At 36.5% G+C, this 17,273-nt stretch overlaps 1 protein-coding gene across 2 annotated transcripts in view; it reads right to left on the reverse strand.

Moving 5' to 3' along the window:
* Positions 1 to 283: 283 nt before the first annotated feature.
* Positions 284 to 17,273, reverse strand: part of BRWD1 (bromodomain and WD repeat domain containing 1) — a 58,390-nt gene continuing 41,400 nt past the window's right edge. Inside the window, exons 34-41 of one of the 2 annotated variants that reach the window (XM_027449090.3) lie at positions 16,062 to 16,106; positions 15,303 to 15,446; positions 14,058 to 14,210; positions 13,602 to 13,771; positions 12,189 to 12,427; positions 11,040 to 11,231; positions 9,633 to 10,607; positions 284 to 4,001 (exon numbers count right to left, since the gene is read on the reverse strand). In XM_027449090.3, the coding sequence (XP_027304891.3) occupies positions 2,857 to 4,001; positions 9,633 to 10,607; positions 11,040 to 11,231; positions 12,189 to 12,427; positions 13,602 to 13,771; positions 14,058 to 14,210; positions 15,303 to 15,446; positions 16,062 to 16,106 (3,063 nt within the window). In that variant the 3' untranslated portion in view covers positions 284 to 2,856. The remainder of the gene's footprint in view (positions 4,002 to 9,632; positions 10,608 to 11,039; positions 11,232 to 12,188; positions 12,428 to 13,601; positions 13,772 to 14,057; positions 14,211 to 15,302; positions 15,447 to 16,061; positions 16,107 to 17,273) is intronic. The other variant, XM_072027060.1, reaches the window with a different exon arrangement.

The raw sequence follows: 17,273 nt of genomic DNA on the forward strand, positions 1-17,273 counted from the left end.
GCCGTTACCCCCCCCCCCTCAGCCGCCCCTCAGCCCGTTACCGAGGGGTCGCAAATAACAGAGGGAGGTTGGGGTGCAGACGTAGGGCTTTACTTCGGTCCGCGGCTACATGTACAGCGCAAATCTTCGGGAATAAAAGGGATTTCGCCTAACGCTTCCGGGCCTGCGCTTTTAGTACTGCCCGCTGTTGGTGCTGTTAGCCTAGTCAGGTCCTGCTTTAAAAAGCAAAATAAAGAAGAACCCAAACCACCCAAAACAAAGAAAACCAGCATCACACATTAAGCAGCTTTAAATAAAGATACTACTTTTTTTTTTTTTTTTCAGGTCTACTTAAATCACTTTACTTCCCTGAGTACAGCGAGACCAAATAAATAGTGTTGAATGATTGCGGTCACCAGGAAGAGGGCAAGGGGGCTCTCTGCAACACTCAGGAGACCCAGTTCTCCTCAGAGTAACCGTGCCCCGTTTACAAATAAATAAATAAATACACCCAAACTCATGGCGGGTGAACAAGCAACAAAAATCCCTTTACCGTTTAATCGTCTCCCCTCCTCCTGGCTCCACAATCTGGGTATAAAAACAAAAAATACAAAACAGTATTTGCTTTGCTTACAAAAGAAAGTGTTACGACCCCTAAGCTAGTAATTTCCTCTCAGATAGACAAATACAGAGGCCAGAATTTGCTCTCAGCGGTCTGGGATCATCACGAACACACAGTGCATGAGTGCAGTATGACAGAGAATACAGCATCTGAATGGCAAGAAAGAAAAACTTTTTTAAATCTAAGGCTGAATTATAAATACAAACCTAGCAGCCCAATTTTAGCTGTTTGAACTCAATAAAAATTGTGATGATCACTTATAAAAGCTCTTATACCAGTTTTCATCCCTATATTGGAAGTTATATTTCATAGAACATTACTCATAAGCAGCTGCTAAACAAAGTACTCAATTTATGGATAACACAAAAATACCAGTTGACTTGTTCTTTTTTAACAAAGATGCTGCTAAGAGATAAAACACACAAAGCCACTTTGAAGAGTCAGGTTTCATCACCAAACAGAACTGTGTTCATATTTTATAAACCAACTTAAAGATTTCAAATAAACATGTATCTTGAATGTACAAAATTCTGCTATTATATTAAAGACTATGCACTAAATAAAGAACATTCCTGGGGCAAGAATGACATAAACTAGGTTAATCTTGGACTTCATACAGAGGTTTTAAGGAAAAAAATAGTACTTCTCTATACTGAGATGACATTCTAGATCCAAAATGCTGTGATGGTCAATGCACCTTTTGGCACAATGTCAGCAACACTGCTGGAGACGTGGTTCTCACTAACTGCTGGTAGGCAGCATTTGGTCCTCCTTTTTCCATTACTTCACTGCCATTTGCATAAGCACTCATTAACAAGTCTGATTATGAAGCGGCACTAACTTTTTCCCCCCAAAGCCCTTCGAGATACTATTACCTGTCCAATCTGCTATAACTCACAAGCTTGCTATTTCAGTTAAAATGAGCTGAGTTAGGACAGATCTAATACTCCACCATATCCCCTATTGAACAAGGAGATCAGGAATTGCATGCATCAGCCATGTGAGAAACTGAACCAGCAGAGGAGAGGCAGGAATCCTATAGCAGAGTGGGACAGGAGCTGAGATTGCCAAGCACCTCATGTTGGATTGAAGGCAGTGACCTGGCAGCTTCAGCCAGCACAGCTCCAGGGAAAAGCAAGGGAAGAATTTAGAGGTGCTACACATTCTCATTTGATACACAGGCCAACCAAGAATTTATACATTTTTTCCCTGGAGAAGTTTTCTCTGATCTCCTAAGCAACAATTATTTCTTGACAACAGCAGCCACCTCAAGCATTTCAAAAATTGGTAGATATACTGCAACAGTCCAAACTGATATGTTTAATCAACGCAAAAATCTAACATTAAAGCACTTAGAAGTTTAAATATGGAAGAACAACGGAAATATAGCAAAAAGGTCTGGAATGTAAGAATCCTGCACCTCAAACTTTTCACGCATAAAAAAAACAGAACAAGTGTTTTGTTGTTTTTTTCTATTTTATAAAGAAAACACACAAAAACCCTTAGGCCCAAGAGTTCACCTGCATTTCATATTCTTAAGTTTAGTTTACAGGATAGAAGTCACATTAATGATAGTACTACCTGTCAGCATAAACCCTCTCTTCACCAGCACCAATATGCCTTTTTAATTGGCAAATACACTTTTTCACTGGTAACTGGTTCTAGTTGTATGTTTTCAATTACGAGTGTACAGAACATTTAGCATCTGTACTAATACAAGCTGTAATGTTGTTACCTTAGTGACTGCTCATTACGCTTTTGATGCAACACTAGCATCCACCGGATTTTTATAGTGTACATTATTATTTATAAGCCTGTTAATATTGTATATGATTTCATACAGCATTAGAGATGTTTGAAATCAGTTCTTGAATGTTGTATGACCTAGGTAGTATTCCATTGCAGCACCCATAACAATAATACTCAACATACTGCTATTAACCTGTTGCGCAGTGTTTTAACTTTTTTTTTTAAACTCTTGTTATATGTAATAAAATACCAGTAAAGACAAAAAAAATTGCCCCTATAATGAGGCACATTTTGGCATCTGTGCTAAATGCTGCTACATGGGCAGGCAAGTGCAAGTCAAAATATGAAAAGGAGAAAGTCATGATCTAATCACATTCATAACTTTTTCATAGAAAAATATAAATATATTCCCTGAAATGTAGGACAAGGAAGAGCCAGCATCCGTCGTGAGTTCTAGTGCTATTACCATAAAAAAAAAAAAAGTGGGCTGGCTTTTCCTCTTAAGGTTACGTTTCACGAACTACGTCACCTAAACCTCTGTCATCGTCGTCGTCATCGTCACAATCGTCGTATCTCACAGTCCGTCTACCCCTATTTCGAGTTCTTATCTTAGAACGCCGATTAGCTCTTCTATATTTGGTGTAATCCAAATCTTCAGAGTCATTTTCTTGATTAGGTTTCCGACGTTTCCTTCGCTGGGGTCTTCTGGAAGGCTTAGACAAATCAGAATTTTCTTTTCTAATGGTGTCTGTTTTTCTTTTTCTCTTTTTTGTTTCTGTGGCATCACTGTATATACTGTTATCAGTTCCAGAGTCTGAATCAGAAGAACAATTGAAACTGGCTTTTGAGCTTCCTGCAGTCTCAGGTGTTTCCACATTCTCCGATACCGAGCTTTTTTCATCTTTCTTCCCCCCCGTTTCAGATTCTGGTGTTTCTTTTAAGTCATTTGATAATTTTGATCTTTTGAAGCGACCTCTAGATTTTGTTTTTGGTACTCGTCTCTTATTTTTAGTTTCACGTTTACCTAACTCAGAATCCACCTCCTCCTCAGAGTCGCTTATATGATGGTTGTGAGCTGAAGTTGATTGATCAGAAGTTCTCCAGTTTCTCCCGTTTTCTACCTTGTAGTTTGTGGAATCCTCCCCTGAAGAGTGGCACTCCTTTTTAAGAGCTGTAGCATGGACAGTCCTGTGCGTCTGCCTGTCATTACCATCATTCTGCTTCTGAGTCACTTCTACCTCCACCTCAGATTCTGTTTTTTCGTTTTCAGACTCGCTAATATATTTTCTCTTAGGAGCAGATGATTCAGGGCAAGAAAGTTTTTTTCTGCCAGAACACTGTTCCTTCTCATTTTCAGACATCAAGCTAACATCTACCTCTGAGCTGCTGAGCGGTTTCTTCCTGGATGCCGCAGATACTCCGCCATGAAGGTGCTTCCTGTTCTTTTTCACCGTGTAAACACTTTCTGAGCTTGATAACTCTTCCTTTGTATCACTCATTATCTTTATCTTATTAGCTGCCAAAGTGGCACACCTTCGTGGATTTTTTTTCTCCGTCACATTAGACAGCTTTGTATGTTTCTTGTAGTTAATGATGCACGTCCGGCTCCTCAGCACTTTTCCACTTTGTCCAGTCTTCTCAGACGTTGATTCTACAAAAAGATTTAAAAATGCCTTTTAATAACTTCCATTCCTGCAACTGCTAGTTCATAAAGCACAAACACTCCCATGTTTAATGAAATACACAAAAGCATTTTTTGATTTCAACTGCTACGTGCAATTTATCTTAAGCCTTTATTAAAAATACAGCCACCAAGAACCAAGCATATTTTTAACTCTCAGGATTAGTGTTTTGCTTTGAGATGATGAAAGGGTTGTAAATTAACATTCTTTAGCATCTCTCTAGAAATTAGCTTACAAGTTACCTAGCTTAGCAAACACCTGCTGTCACACTACTAATACTTCCATCATTAAAGCTGTAATTTTCATACCAAAATTACTTTTCAAAATGAATTATTACACTTTGTAGACTCTCTGTTCAAAAAAAGATTTCATGCAGATACTAGTCCTGGATGGATTTCACAGTTTTAAGTGCTTTCACATACAGAGAAAGCACTTAAACCATTCAGTTCCTTAGGGACTTAAACTCAAGAGTGCTTCTAACAGAGAAACTTCCAATCAGTATTTTTATTTTTAATACAGCACTTGCTTCTTAAGCTTCTTAAACAAATATTCAATCAGTAAATGCCATGAATGATGCTACCAGAGTAAATGCTTTAGACATTTTGTATTCTCATGAAAACAGAATTGCTGATAAAACGCAACCAAAAATTAACACAAGAAGTTCTTAAAATAGATTTGATTTTTTTTTTTTTTAAATCACTCTTTTGGTAGAAGTGTCTTTGCAAAGTTCACTTTCCTCAAAATTGATGTCTGTCTCATATTTCTTTGGAGCCATTACTGATTTACTGATTTTTTCACCAAGATAGGTAAACACGGGCACCATGAAATCATCTACATTATATTAGCCTGTCACTTCAGAACGAGCAGCTGATTTTGTTCTAGCTCAGTCTCATTGCCTTTCATGATTCTCTACCTGTACTCTGCAAACAGGGAAAAATCACAGCCGCTCCTGCGTACTCCTTTGCAGAAACGTTGGCAAATGAATTACTTTTTCAAGGAAACGTTTAGGGAAGAGGAGGGAATGCTATAATTACACAGCAGATGAAAAAAGCTCATCTTGCTAATGCTGCTCAACTGTTGGAACTAATGATCCAATGTCTTTTGAGAATGACAGCTCCTCAGGCACTGGAACAGTGGCCTGAGACAAACCTAAGCAAGGTTCAGTTCCTTGCTCCTTCTGGCCAGCTTACTGCGCTCAACACTGGCAAGGCATTTGGTCTTTTTGTTCCCCAACACATCACCTGTCAAGCTAGGATAAGGCAACATTTTCCCTAAATTCTGTCAAGAATACATGTAATGAAGATGTTTTCTAAGAGACTGGGAAATGATTTAAGTTAAAAAAAGTAATTGGACAAATACAATATGTCCAACTTGAATGCCAGTATTAAATATCTGTTCAGATGCCAAATCTGGTCTTTAGTTGAAGGTAGATCAGTTTATTTACTACTCACATATCAAAATTCCTTCTTTTGATATTCCCAAAAGTTAATTTGTTTACTGCCTGTTTTAACAGCTTCCAGAAATTACACGTATATTTTACTAGTATTTGTACTGTGTGGTTTTATGGCCAAAATGTAACACACTGCTGAATACTGCATAAAAGCTGAACTAATTCACATAAAAGAAAGTGAAGAGCTGAAACTTAAATTATACACTATCTTCCAATACTATCACGTAGACAAATGGCTGCTGCTCATAGCAGTTATTATATGAAGTAAGGCTGAACAGGCAGATGTAAGATATTTAATGTGATAAATTAAGCCTGAAACAGGAAAACATTGTGAATAATAATAATGGTATATCATAACATACTAGTGGTACACACATTACTGGTTCAGAGAAACATTTTGATCAGTTACTAAATGTGGAAATGTATACCCCAACTTTAAGATTTAGATTCCCCTATAAGTGCTTTGACACACTCCCATTCTATAAGGGCAATATGGAAAGGTGCAAAGGATAGCATTCAGTATTAAGGCCAGGCAAAACTTAATCCCCTTTGGCCACCTGAAGAAAGTATTGTTTAAAATCTTAGATATCATCTGGAAATATCCCAATAGAATCAGCTTTAAAAGAAAAAAACTGCACATGCGAAGATTTTAGCCATTTTTCCACAGAGAGGTGTTTATAGGTTCATGCTTTTAAAACAAAAAGCTTTACCGTAACAGATTATGCATATTTTCAAAGTTTCAGCAGCTAATTCATAAAACCAAACGCAAGACTAAAAGATAGAGCAACATTGCAATCTACCCAAGAGAGGAATCCAGTCTTTCTGCAACACACTACGAGAATATTAAACCTATACTTTGTACACAAATTGGCAGCAAATTAGTAGAAAGCTTTTCCCCCTCCAGTCTTTTTCTTTTAAATTAAAACTTGTTATTAGAATTAAAATCCACTCTGTAGTAATTTCAACATCCCCCCACACCACAGTAGTAAAAGAAAAGCTTGCATCAGCTTAATGAAACTTTACAAAAAATATCCGGAATTAAATGCTGCAAAGGTACAAGCAGATTACGCAGGCAGGAAGAGGGAGGATCAAATAAAAAAAAATTCCATTTATCATATGAACTGAGAGTACTTTTACAAGAAAGCCACCAAGATACTAAAGCCTTGTCCATCAAGTTTGCAGCTGTGATAAGGAACACTGGTGTTCTTGCCACCAGACCAAACCTGGTAGTGTGGGCTGCAGCACTGGACAGAAATATCCAGCCATCCCTTGAGTCATACACAGTCATATATTCAAATAAATGTATTATATACATACGTAAGTATTTAAATAAAAGCATGCATGTACTCCAGCAGTACCTAATGAGTAACTTTCACAGGTACAAACAGGTTTAGCTTGTTATTTTCAAGCAGCTCTCAGCCTCTCCAGAGAGAGGCATGCACACACTAGTTTGGCAAACCACAGTAAACCAGGCTGTGCTAGCAGCACGTCTGCTGTACCTATTATCTGTTGAGGATTAAAGTGGGCATCTGCTAATATAAAAATAGTTTGTTTGACTACCTGTGGAAGTACCCCAAAATAAAGATGAAATAAACAGAAATGGAGAATAAATGTGGTTTAGTGTAGACATCCAAGTCTATGTACCAGTTCATATAAAGGACAACAGTTCAGCAACACCATGCAGCGAACACTTCTGGGCATTTCCTTTACTTTGGGAAATTGCTTGTCAGGAACTCTGTACAGACAATGACATATTCCCCTTTCACATGAGAGGTCTCCGCTTCAGCCCTATATTTTTAACCATCCTGGTGCCCCACATATTGGAAAAAATGGTGTTTTTTTTTTTCTTTTTCTCCTTAAGCTAGCAGTATGCTGAGCCCTCTTCTCAGATAACCATTGTTACTCTACGATGAGACCCAACCCATACAAGTATTCAATCACTGTATTTTATCCTTATTGACTTTTAAAGAGCCTATTTGTCATCTTGTAGAAACTTAACAATGCTTGCTCTTGCCCCATATTTAACTTACATTTAAGAATTTCCTAACTTTTAGATTAAATGAAGAGGCCCCATCTAGAGTTTTAAAAGGGCTTCCCCTTAAAAATGTTGGTAAAAATGGCAAAAGAATAATCCACTGCAAGTGCAGTTCACCATTTGGGAGGTTTCACATGGCAGAGAAGTTAAACATTTCTGTACAAAATAAGACTGTTCTATAAAAAAAATGCAAAAATAAAGTAAAAAGTATGTAATTTATTCACTAATTCTTATAAAAGCCATTAGTAATTTTATGATAATGTAACAGATGCAGCTCATTAACTATTAATACATCCTTGACAGTGGCACCATTTACAGACTAAAAATAATGCTGAATGTGTTATGATTGCTAGTTTTACCTAATAGATGAACATTGACTACTAATGAAGCTAAAGGATAAAGTAGAAAGAAATGCATTCATCATCCAAAGGAACAGGATATTCACTCTGACCTGAAAACTGATGGAAGAGGAAATCAAGGAAGTTTAAGAAAAAAATGTGAGTAAGAGGAGTTCTGCTCCAAGTTATAGCTGGAAGACAACATAACATCACACCCCCAGAGGTAAATGGTACAACACAAGAGAAGCTAGAATTTAACCAGAGTGTTAAAAAGCTGGCAGGGAAAAAAAAAAACAACACATTCTCAACAAGCTTTAACCACTCCGATATACACAATTAAGATACCCACATTACATTCAAAGGGCAACTTTTGAATGAGACCAAACCCTGCAGTCCACACACTGGCTACTCAGTGTGGCAGTTTCTACATATTTCATGGAGAAACATTTACATTAAAAAAAACGTGTAATGAAAGATTTGTAAGTTGACCAGTGTTGATTTCCCCTTAGAAATGCTGTGTTGGACAAATTTGGTACAGAAAATGTTACTGACTACCCACTTTTAAAAAAATACAAATCTCCACTACATCAAGTATTTGTATAGAAATATCTTCTCTTTGCCGTATTAAAAATCTCTTCATCCTCAAAGGATGCACATCTAGAAAAACTAGTTAGAACAGTGTCATCTGCTTCAGTTAGTTACAACATTGCATAGACACCCATAAACCCATGAAACTCGAGAAACCAAGGAACAGAAGAATCATCGCTGTGTTTGGTAACAGAACCCCATCCGCATGCTCTCCAAAAAGAACACCCAAACCTCAGATACTCCTAATCTTAAATGGGGGAGAAGCCAGACAAGCATCAGAACGTTACCATCACAGCATTAAAATGCATCTCTACCTTGACAAGGACACTACCCATCACTGACAAAATCCAAAAGGCAAATTACATTAGAGATTCCAACGTATGCCATGGAAGTAAAAAAATAATTAAAACGTCTATCAGTTTCATTTTGAAAGATTACAAAGGTACTTCAAATGAAAATAACATGTCTGCTTTAGCACAGAAGTCTTCAGAAAAAAAGGCAATAATCTAAAGCAAGAATTATTATCTTGAGTTTATGGATGAAGTAACAGAACTGTAACTCAGATTTTCATTACTGAAATTCTCCAATCAAGGAGCAGGCTGACGAAAGAGAATGAACTTTTCCTTTTGAGATTTTCTGGTGCCTTGACCTACATGCAATAGCAATATCCTGAAGGTTGCTGTGAATATGAATTCTTAGTTTTGTGTCAACAGCCAGAAAGGTAGTGCTTCTTTAACTGTCAACACACTCAGAGTAATGCTACTTCAACACAAGTATTTTAGCATCAGTTAATATATACTGCTATGTAGGTAAGAAAGTGCAGATTAAATACGAAAACAACAATCATGATTTAATGACAACTTTTTCACAGAAAAATGTATTCCCTGACTTGCTTCAGAACTGCCAGAACCCATCATGAATTCTAAATACCAACAAACTGTCACCATAGAACTGTAATACTTTTCTCTCAGTGCTGTTTGGCAACTCCCCAGTTCCCCTGTCAGCAACACCATACCTTACAATTCACCCTCCCTGATATTTTAGTTCAGATTTTAGGACAGCGAGAAACACTATTACACCATAGAGCTCAAATCCCCTCAGTCATTACCCATTTTAATCCTATGTTAATCGTGTGTTGTTTCCTTCTAGTCACCACTAGAATCAGATGCATTAGCTTTAGTAATTTTACCTTGTCTGAAGATTTTTGTTTTTCCTTTCCTTCTCCTCTTTCTTGTTTTTGTAGAAGTGTCACAATAATTACTGTTATTGGAATTTGTTTCGGATTCTGTATCAGAAGAGTCATTGTAACTGGTACCAGGTCCAGATATTGAATTCCCTGCAATTCTAGATGGCACCAAGGTCTCCGAAATAAGACTTCTCCCATTCTCTCTGCCTTCTGCTTCAGATTCTGCTGAGTCCTCTAAATCACTCAAGACTTTTGCTTTCTTTAAGGGAGCAACAATCTGCAGACTAGTCATTTTTTTGTCATTCCACCTATTTGATTCAGAATAGACTTCATCCTCAGAGTTGCTCAGTGCAAGCTTATGTGGAGACGTTGACTCATCAGCTTTTTGACTGCTCCCATCCTCTGAATTATGGCTTTTGGCATCATCTTCTGAAGAGTCTTGTATGGAACTTCTCACTTTGGGAGATGCAGAATGGAGTGTCCCACCTAACTGTCTGTGGCCGTTGCTTTCCCAGGTTTTCCGTTTCACCTGCATGTCTATCTCAGAATCTGAACTTCCATTTTCAGATTCACTAACAAATTTTCTTCGTGGAGCAGATGAACCAGGGAGAGAAAGATTCTTCCTCTTGGTAAGCTGCTCTTCCGTTTCTTTTTCACTTTCAGACTTCACACCTACATCATCCTCAGACCCCTCCAGTAACATTCGCCTGGCTGCAGCTGAGGCATTTCGGTGAGGCAGTTTCCTGTTTTTGCACCCAATACCAATACTTTCTGAGCTTGAAACCTCTTCTTCCACATCACTCATTAGCCTTAACTTATTAGCAGCCACGGTAGCACTTCTGCGTGGAATTTTTCTGTGTCTACCAGTACTATTACTCGGAGACTCAGGTGTCACCACTGACTTATTGTCAGAATCACTTCCATATAACCTTTTCCTGACAGTTTTTCTTGTATTCCCATTCTCCTGCAGAAGCGTTCCTGTAAAGTACAGGAGGGATTAAAATCTTAAGAGTAGAAGCTTCTTAAGCCTTGTCAAATCTGGAATAGATTCAACCTACAGACATGATAAATGCAATACACCCCTAGTAGTAGTTACATGGTTTTGTTCTCTAGCAAGAAAAAAATGTTAAATTTTGGATTAATTCTAGCTCTCTGAAAACTAGAACTGCCTTAAGAACTACTGCTTTTACTTTAAGATATAAAATGTTGCAAGACACACCCTCTCAGCAGGGCTTCAGTCCTCCTACCCTAAGTACTGAAAAAGATCTGAAAAGTTCAGAAAGTAGTATTTTGAGCAACAGACCTATTACTCAATAACACATACACAACACTTAAATACTGATTACATTTAGTTTTATACATACACACCTGGATTATTGTCCATTCAGAAGAAAGCTGCTTGAATCTTACCTGTTTGTTTTCTTTGAGCAGCTCGATTCCTAGTTATCCTACAGTTGATGCTCTTTCTCCTACATACACCGTTGTGTAGTGGAGGTGACACAAGAGCAACAGAGCTTTCTTTGCTTTCTTCCGAGCTGCTTGAGGAGGATGAAGATGAAGAAGATGTAGATGAAGAAGCTAAAGAACCTTCTATTTCACTTTCTGTTTAAAAAAAGAAAAGTCAATCAGAATTCTAACCATGCAGTTAGCTTGCATGCCCTTAAGGGCTACGTTTTGCTCATTCAGGAAATCTTCAAGATTTCCTCATAATATTGTTTTACAGTACACTTGTTACCATGCTGTAATGTCTTGTACATCTGAAATTATTAGTTCTACGAAATATACCACTCCACCTTTATGAGATTTCTGGCGATAAGTTTCTTTAAGCTGCACTTAAGTTTCAAGTAAAATAGCAGAGCTGCTCCCAAGTAGCAGATTAAAGAGAAGAGCATGTTAAAAAATCCTGAATCATCTGATAGATCCCTTCTTTTACCAGGACTTACATCCTTGTTCTTTGAAAGGAGCTGAACTTTTGCCAAGGTAAAGTGTGTGTGGGGGGGGAAAATGACAGGAAACATTTTATGACTCCAGGATTTTTTTTATTTATTTATTTATTTTTTTTGCCATTTGCTAATTTTGGATTTTAATTTTTATGTAACATGCATGGGTTTATAACCAGTGTATCAAATACACCACATTTTCCTCTCAGATAAGAGGCATCCATTCACCACAACAATTTTCCTAGAAAATCCCCTTGAAGAAATTCTATTATTGTGAGAGTTTGGTAAGAGTTAAGAACATGAAGTAATCATGCTGTTCGTATGTCAACTTATTCTTATCATCAGTCTTACTCAATTCAGCTTTGCTGTGAATTCCCACAGAAGGCTGTAGAAAAGTACATTTGACTGCAAAATGGATATATAACCAAGACAGCTCTGCTTCCACGTAAATTATGCTAGTAATAAATTTCCGCTTAGGAGAGGGCTTTGTCATTAATAAAATTAAACTACACAGAACTTTTTATAATACCCACAGATATAAAGAAACACCAGTAGGTAATTCACAGATAAAGACAGATGAAAATCCTCATCTGAAACAGATTTTTCAAACATTTCTTACCTGATGACGGTGCAGAACAGTTTGTTAGTGTTGTAGATCTAGCTTTGCCATTCCTTTCAAAAGATTCCAGGCATACAGAATCAGAGGATTCACCAGAGGAACTATGGTTGTAATTGCTAGCATTTGTTTTATGGCTTGCAACACAGGCTGCTCTGCTTGAGGTAGGTTGACTAAAAGCATCTTCCTGCTCAGATTCAATTTTTGCCTGAGACTTTAATGGTTTCTGCTTCACATTTCTGCTGAAAGGGGAAAGTAAAAGCAACATGGGTTGTAAACTATGAAAAAATATCAGCAATTAAGTATTTTTAAAATGATGTTCTCTGAAAGCTTAATTAACCATATACCATATGATTTTACAATTTGGAATGGTAGTTAAGTTTGTGAGCTAACACGGTATGGGACAATTTTGACAAGGATAAGCATTAACTACTTTCATTAAAATAAGTCTACAGTCCTAGTAAAGTTACACAAGAAGAGACTATCTCTAATCAAAACCAAAAAAAGCTAACACTGAATACCTTTTAGGTCTATGTCCTCTTATTGTTTACCAAGATATTGCAACAACAGCCTCAACTTCTGTTGAATTCAGTCTTTTGTTAATTGCACATAAGCCTCAGAGCACAAATTAACATTATTCCATGATAAACTGAGTTCTAAAGACATGAAGACAGCACATTTTTCAACAAAATCTACAGTCTAAAATAAAACGCACATTTGGAGAGGAACTCACTGATTTGATTCTTCCTTTAAATGCATGCTACATGCAATCCTGACATCATATTTGACTAAAGTATTAGTGATCTACATGGGATTATTCCTATCCCTTCACTATCAGACAAAAAAAAAGGCTGGTCAGCAGCAGAAAAGTATACGCTCAGTTCCAACAGTTCAGCATGTTTAGTTTTTGTATTTTATCTCACTTCACCCCATATGCAAATTAACAATGAGAATTAATCATGTCACCCAACAGTGGTGTCAAGAGTGTGTTTTCCTTCAAAGGAGGAGATGCATACTAAATTACCAACAGAATGCCACAGTAAATTAACATCTCTATAAATCCACAGGACTACCTTTCTTCTGTTCATAGTAAAGTAACTGCAATACATGCAGTAAGTTTTGCTAATTATTACAGTCAGATTAAACACTGATTTTCCTCACTGAAGTATTTAAAACAAAGCAAACAAAACAAAACCACCCCTATTCTATTTTTCAGTCCTTCCACTGTTTCCTGGGCAGTTTTACCTTACAACAGAACTTCTTAAGCACGTCTATCCTACTGAAAAAGGATTCTAAAAGTTCTCACCAAAATTAGCTAGCCACTTAATAAAACAATTGTTCTCTTTTTCTTATATGTCAGTGAATATGAATATTAGTCAGCTATGATAAGCCTCCACATCTTCATAATTTCATTACCTGAGCATTTTGGTAGGTTGCTGTGTCGAGCTTTGATTCTGAAGTCTTCTAGTATACCTCTGGTTTCTTCGTAGTTTTTCATTCTGTTTTTGACCATTTTTGAAATCTGAAACAATTCTTCTTATTTTCTCTTCAAATAATGCTGACAATCTCAAGGTCATACTGTAAATCTAGGCAAGGAAGTGGTTTATATTAACAACCAAAACTTTCATGCAAGACTAGCATTTCAAAAAATGTAAAAATGGACAGAAAAAGAGAAGTCTGGCACATGATAGACTGTAGCACTAGATAAACAAGACATGCCATGCACAAACTAATGTTTAATATAATTTATTGCACTTCTCACCTGTATCTACTCAGCCAGAAACTTTATTCTAAATACTGATAAGAAAGTTAATTCCAAAATAATGCCTAATTGCATTACAAAAAGCCTAAGAAAACAATATGAACAGCTACCTTGGACTTTTTGTTTGGAGTATAAGACTTGGCATTACTAAATATTAGTCTTATATCTTTGCACAGTTCCATTGGAGTGTCATAATTTCCAGCTTCCAGTGTTTCTTTCACTGTACCAAAGTCCATTGGAGTGTCTATAATATGTCTGTAATCCTAGACAGAACATGAAGAACAGTAATTCAACAAGTTAGAGGAAAAACAACACTTTTGAATTTTACTTCTAGAATTTAAGAGCTCAGGTTATCTTAACCATCAGCTCAAGACACAACAGACATCTAGCAGAGCAGACAGCTAAGCTGTTGCAGAAACTACTTGACTTAGAGTCTACATTAGCGCCTATGTAACTTCACTCATTTTCAGCATCACCTTCGGAATTTATCAGAGATCATGGTTTAATATAACCTCATGTGCTTGTACATACAATTTTGCAGTTTCCTTTCTCCTGATTTACCTCAGTAACTATTGACTAACAACAGCATGCAAGTTGACTTTTTTTTTTATTACTCAGAAAGGGGAAGTAAGACTGCAGTGAATCTTCATTTAATCATTTAATTGATGCATTTTACAATGAGAACTGATCCGGCTATAGAAGAGAGAAATGAAATTCTGGAATTACGTAAATTGCTGAAGAAAGTACACCATGAGGCTGCAGAAGGCCTTCAGCAGCCGAATATTATGTTGATACAAAAGAACCATCAGAGCATAAACATGTTCTGAGATGCATTTTACACAGAACTTAAGAGAAAATGCAAACCAGACTGGACAGGATCCATACTTCAGAGGTACATATGAACCGATGGCTATATTTTATCCAAATGTGAAGATTCAAAATGGGGACAGACTCCTAAAAACATACTGTGAGCTGAACAGCAGAAAAAATAATAATGGCAGCAGTGAAAATAGGAAAAGTAGTAAATCATGGGACTACAAATAACAAGCTCCTGTTTCACTGCAGTCCATTCATTTATTTTATCATCAGAGTTAACTATTAAAGGCAAAACAAAACTCATTTAACGTATCAGGATATTTGTAGACATTATACTGCTGCTCTGCAATTGTTTTGCACTGTCTCAGTACTTTGATGGATCTTACCCTGATGCAGTCAAGCACCAATGGTTGGGAACTAAAACCCTAAACAAAACAAATAGCTCCAAGAGAAATGTGGAGATCTTAATATGATACCAAACAAACACTAAAACAAACAAATTAATCTTGCAAGATACAAATACTATAACAACAACTTACAGGATATTGATCCAAATCAACTGGCTGCCTAAAAGGTTCAGAATCTTCGCACTGGAAAATTAAGTTCACGAGTTCCATACACTGCTTTTTCCAACAGTTTTCATCATAGCCATTTTTAATGCCTTTTCCTTTTCTTCCCTGTCCCTTGAAAAACAAAGTCAGAAGACACAGAATTTATTACTGAAAAGTCAAAGGACACAAAAGACATTACTGAAACACAGCCTGAAAAACTAAACCTACTAGTCTAACTGGAAATATTTCTGTATTAGAAAATTGTGCTTCCAAACATACTGTTTTTTAATAAACCTTTGCAACTCTACTACTAGAAGATTTTTTACTGATATTTATAAATAAAACTCTGCCAATTCATATAACTTTCTTCAATTTTTTTTAAATACTAAATAAAGCACACAAAAAGATACCTCCTGACTTCTTCCAAATTATTCTTAAGAGATCTGAATAATTTCCATCGCTCAAAATATTTTTTCTTAGCATCTCTGCTGAATAATGCTTTTACTTCAGTATCATATATATAATTGAAACCTGTTAGACTAAATAGTTCTAGTATCAAATTTTTTTTACATACAGAAGCATTAAAATAACAAACTATTTAGGCAAAGTGTATCATCAAACAAAAATCTGCTTTATCTACGATTCTTAGAAAACAAAGCATCACTCCCACAGAACTTCAACAGTCTGCTAACCAATCCTGTCAAACCTGAATTGGGAATGATATATGGTAAAGATTAGCCAACTCACTCTTCTTCTCCTATATGATGTTCTCGGACGACATTTCTCATCATCCTGCATAAAATAAAATTATTTATGAAACAATGGGCAATGTTTGCTCAAAGTACCATTGAATTTTACACCACAGTTAAAACAGACTTTTATTGTAATTTCTCTCAATGAGACAGAACATGAGCATATCAAGAACTACAGCACATTGTTTGAAAGACTAGGAAAATAAGATCCTAAAGATGTCCCTCCACTGAAGATTCCTCATTCCAACTCTTGACCTTAATACAAAAGAAAAATCACCATAACAAGTTGCAAGTTCTCTTTTCAATAAGAAATGAGAAGACACCCACCAGCTTTGAATCCCAATGACTAAAGACCATCAGTAATTCAATTAACAAATAACAGAAGTCACAGAACTGAATTTTGCTTGTCCTGAGTTTAGGACAAAGAAATCTTTGTGATCAAGTTATTTTTGGTAAAAGAAGAACATTACAATATGAAAGTACTAAGATAATGCTGAAGTAGGGCGACTGCTTAATGTAATTTCTTCCCTAAATATTATCCTGAAAGAGAATGCTGCCTCTTTGTGATTTTCAGTAGTCTTGCTGCTGAATTAGAAATCAAAATGTATAAAAGACATTCAGATTTGGTAGTTTGGGGTACATTGTTAATAAATGTATGGTATTGAAGACAACAGGCACTGTCGTTATGCAGTGAATGCTACCTCTGATTTAAGATAAACATACTTCATTATATTCTCAATGAGGCATGTAAAACTGATGTGTGATCATAGCTGGGTATACAAAGAAACTGCAGCGTTTGCCACTGCAAAGCACCACTGCAATAGTCATAACAACTTGCCAACTTTTAGCCTCTTTTATCATTTACCACTCCATGCCAATTTTACCCTTAGCAATAACTAAGGGTGCATATAATTAAAAACACAACGAAAAGATAGCTATTCATACACTCTTGAAATATTACATTATTGCATATTAAAATGCTTCAGAAACGTATCACTCACAAAACATGGAAGTACTGTTCTATCTGATGGCAAATATTCACAGTAGAAAATGCATGTTTGTTGTATTTCTGAACAAGTATTAATAGAATCATAGAATCATAGAATATCCTGAGTTGGAAGGGACCCTTAAGGATCATCAAGTCCAACTCTTGACACCGCACAGGTCTACCCAAGTTCAGACCATGTGACTAAGTGCACAGTCCAAT

The sequence above is a fragment of the Anas platyrhynchos genome, chromosome 1 (genome assembly GCF_047663525.1).
Source record: "Anas platyrhynchos isolate ZD024472 breed Pekin duck chromosome 1, IASCAAS_PekinDuck_T2T, whole genome shotgun sequence".
Lineage (NCBI taxonomy): Eukaryota > Metazoa > Chordata > Aves > Anseriformes > Anatidae > Anas > Anas platyrhynchos.